This window comes from Sphaeroforma arctica, assembly GCF_001186125.1.
Source record: "Sphaeroforma arctica JP610 unplaced genomic scaffold supercont1.129, whole genome shotgun sequence".
NCBI lineage: Eukaryota > Ichthyosporea > Ichthyophonida > Sphaeroforma > Sphaeroforma arctica.
In genome coordinates this window covers 131,724-137,526 of record NW_014040429.1, presented here as the reverse complement: position 1 = coordinate 137,526, position 5,803 = coordinate 131,724, and the positions used below count along the sequence as shown (strand labels likewise).

The 5,803-nt window shown below is 44.7% G+C and overlaps 1 protein-coding gene across 1 annotated transcript in view; it reads left to right on the top strand.

Annotated features, from left to right (window-relative positions):
- Window positions 1-509: 509 nt before the first annotated feature.
- SARC_02784 (hypothetical protein) overlaps window positions 510-5,803 on the top strand; it is a gene marked incomplete at its 5' end in the record, with an annotated part of 9,996 nt that continues 4,702 nt past the window's right edge. Inside the window, 6 exons of the mRNA XM_014303457.1 lie at window positions 510-665; window positions 1,474-1,731; window positions 1,804-1,884; window positions 2,204-3,553; window positions 4,481-4,593; window positions 5,094-5,252. Coding sequence (XP_014158932.1) covers window positions 510-665; window positions 1,474-1,731; window positions 1,804-1,884; window positions 2,204-3,553; window positions 4,481-4,593; window positions 5,094-5,252 — 2,117 coding nt within the window. The remainder of the gene's footprint in view (window positions 666-1,473; window positions 1,732-1,803; window positions 1,885-2,203; window positions 3,554-4,480; window positions 4,594-5,093; window positions 5,253-5,803) is intronic.

Sequence of the window (5,803 nt, the reverse complement as noted above, 5' to 3'; positions counted from 1 at the left end):
TAGTATATATATATATATTATTGTATGTATGTATATATATATTATTATGTATGTATGTGTGCGTGTGTGTGTGTGTGTGTGTGTGTGTGTGTAATACCCATGCTCGTGCTACTACGATTGTAATTTCATTGATATGAATGACAGCTGTAGCTCCCTTTTGCGCATAATTGTTTAATCCATTTTGTAGCTTCTTAGTTTCAACGGTCTGTAGTCGGGTACGCATGAAGCGAATGCATATGTATGCTTGTGTATGGAAATGTGATTGTACGCCCATAAAGAAGACTGGCAGAATTGTATCTGTTTAGCTGCGCTATTGTTCTGCCATGTAGACACACTTCAATTCTTGACGTCTCCATAGTTATACCCCACTCCCAACCAACATCTGAACCTGTTATGGTACCAGCAGTACTTGATTCCGTGTCACACTATTTTGACCATTCAGGGCGTACAAGATATCAAATACAGATCAAATCCAATGTTCATGCATGATATGACAGACTGTGTGAACAATGTCGAAAATGCGCTTTCACAACCCGCCTGTGAAGCATGTCGAGAGCCCAGACTATCCGAGTGACGATGATTTGTCTGAATCACTGGTTGAGCAGGGTGTCACTGGTATTCATATGGAGGTGCCCGTCACGAGTTTCCAAATGGGTTCGACAACGGTATGGGGACCTCTGGAGGCTGTTCTGATACTGCAATGCTTGCATGATCGGACGAGACTTAAGACCCTTTTGTGTTTTAGGTGATTGCTTTCGAGTGAATACTCAGTACAAGTACTCCAGGCCAGTTCGCGATAATTGAGAGCTGGATTGTATTCTGTAGATTTCGGTTATAAGATGTGGCGTCGAAGCGATTGATTTGTATACCATTGTGAGTTATTCGCAAATCATGCATTTACATAGTGATATGCATCACATTTTATTCTGAACTACCCAGACCCCTTCCTGAACACGGTAAAAAGGGTGCGAGTATGATAGTATTAGGTTGTCTGTCTTTGTTAATCTAACTGGTGTACAATATTCAATTCAAGAGGTTCCTGCCTTAATTGTACAACATCATGTACAGTATGAAATATATTGCAGTGACAGTACATGGGTATAGCTGACTGTAGATATCATTGTAATCTCTCAGGCAATCACTTTTACCCGGATTAAACAAGCCTACACCGACAGATGTATTGCACTGATAGTACATAGGTATGGTTGACTGTAGATGTCATTGTAATCTCTCAGGCAATTACTTTTACCCAGATTAAAAACAGATATATTGCACTGACAATACATAGGTATGGTTGACTGTAGATATCATTATAGTCTCTCGGGCAACTACTTATACCCAGATCAAACAAGCCTGCACCGACAGAAATATTACACTGATAGCACATAGGTATGGTTGACATGCACTGATAGTGCATAGGTATGATTGACTGTAGATGCCGTAGTAATCCCTCAGGCAATTACTTATATCCAGATTAAACAAGCCTACACCGACATGGTGGTATACAGTCTACTAGAGGATTCGGATGGAACCGCAAGAGCACCCCGGAAGGCAGCCGAGGTGACCATAGAGAGTGACCTAGATGATAACGAAGAAGCGTCTGTCAAACATGAGAGCAACGAGTCTGATCCCATGGAGAATTGTCCCGAACCTCTCGTGCAAAGAGAGGTGCATTATATCAGCTGGCATCTGTTCGAAAACGGATCCCACTTCCCGGCTGCCATGGTGTCGGTGCGTTGTTGATGAAAACACTTAGCCTAGTATGTATTTAGTCGTTTCGTACTCACTTATTTTATTTAATAGTTGTTATTGATTGAGTTTCGAGCTACCAAAGACGATCTGGATCATTCCTCGGGAGCCATCCAGGACCCAATTAAACCCCTGGTACAGTATAGTTTTTTTCATAGTTTTTCTCTACACATGTGCTTGGTGGAGATGAGGGGGGGGGGGATTCATACCAATGGTGTTAAATAGACCAGGAGCACTTTTATGGCTTTATTCATTGCTCACTGGAGTCCTACCATAAACCATCAGTCCCGTGTCTCAGTCATGTGTATACCTCCATGCACGAAAATATGTGTTTAAACCCTTCGTACATAGCAGATAAGAACTGAGTTCATGTCCCGCGACCTTTAAATTGACACACCCAGTATTTCACCCGCTTACTCTGTTGCTACATTCAATTATCTTTGCTTTCATACAGATACCGTACGAGGACATATCTGCACTCGATCTTCGGATCATTGGCGCCGGTGACGGTGACACACTACATCGGCCGTATGCGCAGCTGACCATCGAGATCTCTGACCCACCCGATGTACAACACCTCGTGCCTACTAACGAATCCGTTGGACTGTGCAATTGCGGTGAAGGCGATCTGGAAACCATACAGGACAGAGTGGCGGATACGCTCTTCGAGAGGTCCCCGACGGAGATGGGAGGTACACACTTGAGGACTGGGTTTGTGAGTGTGGGGGCTGAGTATGCGCGAACGGCTATAGAACGAACCAGATCGGCCGTGGTTCAGAACACCGAGACTGACATCGTTGAGCAAGACTCTACCCCGGAATGCGGGGTTAGCAGAACGCAGTCGGCTATCCCACGCATGGGTATGTGTCTGGGAGAAAGTGATGACTCATGCATGGCTGAAGACGCGCAGGGTGTATCTGCAGACGTGTCTGAGAGAAATGGCAGTGCACAAATAAGAACCTCGATCGAAGCAAACGGAACTCCGCCCACCTCGTTCTCGGAAACCGTTGCACGACAATCGTGTGCTGAATCGGCACACGAGGCTTCACCGAAGGTGGACCACGCTGATAAATCGACAAGCGCGCGAGCGATTGAGCAAGATGCGGGTGTTCAGAGGGGTCAGAATATAGCCTATTTAGAGGCGACGCCTGACGATCCGAATGCGGGTTTAGGCGAAGAAATGGCGGCCATCATCACTAAGGTTGAGGACGCTACTCGCGCGGGCTATGTCAAACTGCAGGACATGGTCGCTAGCGTCGATGCTGAAAGTGATGATGCAGAGTCTTATCATCGGACACAACCTGGTACTAGCCCCAAATCACCTGTCCATCGGGTTATAGACCCTCGTAATGGCTCAAATAGATGCAGCGATCGAGCTGCTGATGTTTCGGAAAGGAGAGCAGTATGTAGGCCGCCAGGGTCCGAGTTGGGTGTTGAGAATGAGTCGATACCGCGCACTGACGAGAATGTAGGTATTAAACCCACGCCAGACGACGTGCAAGCCCACATTGAGGATATACAACAGAGCGAAAGCAGTAATGTTATTACAGACAGTGAGAGCAGTCATTTTAGGCACCGAGAGCCGGCCCACGATCTACGGAATGGCAACGACAAACAGGAACGAACCCCTCACAACACAACTAGCCCAGGGGAAATGGCAGCCAGTGTCGATGGTCAGATAAGCGGAGACCAGCAACAGGACGATAGGAGCGCCCAGTGCAACTGTGCCGCGAATGCGCACAGGAGGAAAATCTCGTCGCATACAATCAAAGAGGTGGCTAAGGCCTTCTGGACCAAGCCTACGGTATGTCTAGGTGTGTATGTGTATATGGCTAAGGCCTTCTGAACCAAGCCTACGGTACGTCTTGGCGTGTATGTGTATATGGCTAAGGTCTTCTGGACTAAGCCTACGGTATATCTTGGCGTGTATGTGTATATGGCTATGGTCTTTGGACCAAGCCTACGGTGTGTCTTGGCGTGTATGTGTATACGGCTAAGGTCTTCTGGACTAAGTCTACGGTATGTCTTGGCGTGTATCTGTATGTGGCTAAGGTCTTCTGGACTAAGCCTGCGGTATTTCTTGGCGGGTATGTGTATATGGCTAAGGTCTTCTGGACCAAGCCTACGGTATGTCTTGGCGTGTATGTGTATATGGCTAAGATCTTCTGGACTAAGCCTACGGTATGTCTTGGCGTGTATATGTATATGGCTAAGGTATTCTGGACCAAGCCTACGGTATGTCTTGGCGTGTATGTGTATATGGCGCTGGACCAGTGCAGCAGTCCATTCTTTGTGTATGTGCTGTTCAAATTGAAGATATAAAGAAGTCTTTTGTGTAGCCCACCAGCTTTTGACTTTTTTGTCTGGGAGTCAGTCAACTCCTATAGCTAAATGTTTCATCTGTATCACCTTCTTTAAGTGTATATCAGTATATGTTTTTATAAGGTTTATCACTTTGCGGCGTGTGTCGAGTCCGGTCTTCTATTACTCCAATGGTCGCATTAAAGGTTCGAGATCATATTTTTAGTTCATTGAGTGTTGATTTGGCTATTCATCTTTTTGTCTCATTGTCATACCATTTGTTATTGCGATCTTGTCACGTAGGTCTGTAAATGCTCGTGTGGTCCTTGTTGTCGGATCTCATGCGTGTTATACACGTGGGGCGCTCGCCTAATTAGAGTGGATTCCTATTGGCTTACCCTGCTTCTTGTGATCCTATTCACTAAATTAGATCAACAAGGGCAAAGTGAAACAACACGTCGCCTTCTTCCTCAAGCGACTGCATAATCATTTCACCGATTCGCGGTCCCCCAAAAACCGCAACATAGCCCGAGATATGAGAAGGTGTGTAGTTCACCTCACAGCTTACAAGATCAGCATCACATCCGAGCAAAACTGTTATTACCTGAAATTTTCTGTCTGTTTAGACTTTAGAATATTGTTTTGTCGAGAGATGGATCGATCAGCAATCATTGGCCTGTAGATATTTGTAAATTCACAGTGTTAATTGCTTCTTGCTCATAAAACAATCGCTCGTACGCGTACGGTAACATATATACTGCACTACACGCATGACGAGTAGCACAACTATCTTCATTTACTTCGAAGTAGAGCTATGTGGCAAATCCCTGATTACCGACGTTGACCTTCGTCCTCCGCGGATGTAGCACAAGCCAGTTACCTATGTCTCAAGGCGCAGCCCCATATGCTAATCAACCCATCGACAGCAGATAGCATTGGCACATCTTATCTGGACAAACTATGACTTAGCGATCAACCTGTCAATATCATCGCTTTTTACAAATGCACAATTTTCATTCTACTCAACAACAACAAAAATACAGAGCCAATCAGATCAGCCATGTGTGCCAGCAGGCCCAGCCCCATAGCTACGTAATCACCACAACAGTAGGCATCGCGGACATAGGTCCAATGGCCATCATAATCGACCAGCTCACGGAGATATCCTTCCGCAACAAGCATGGACGCATTGTGAAACGTGGGTATGTGAAATATCGTTGCCTTCGGTTGAAGTGATGTGCTAGTCGTTGCCTGAGTGCGTATATGTACTATTTATTGAAAGTGGATTGTCAGTGTCGCAAGTAATCCATTCGTCACTTCCACGTGGCGCATTGTGTATAGTATGCAGAAACTGATTTTGTTCTATGCATGAAGGTAAGTGCAAATTTTGATGCGTGCGTTAGCACAATGCACTGCAAGCCAGTCTCCTTTTTTCTCGCGATAGCAGGAAATACAGTGACATAACGAAATAACCCTTTTATCGGACACAGCGTTCCTTCATGGGCCTCGTCTTTTCCTCGGTATACCCCCGCGGTTCGGAGAACTGCAGACCTTCTTATCTTCACCTGGACTGTTCTATCGGCATGTGTATAAATAAATACATATGAATATGTATATATATATATATATATAGATATATATATATATACTATATATATATACTATATATATATATATATATATATATATATAGTAGTATGTATGNTATGTATGATTAGTATTAGGTTATTAGTTAGTTTAGTTTAGTTAAGTT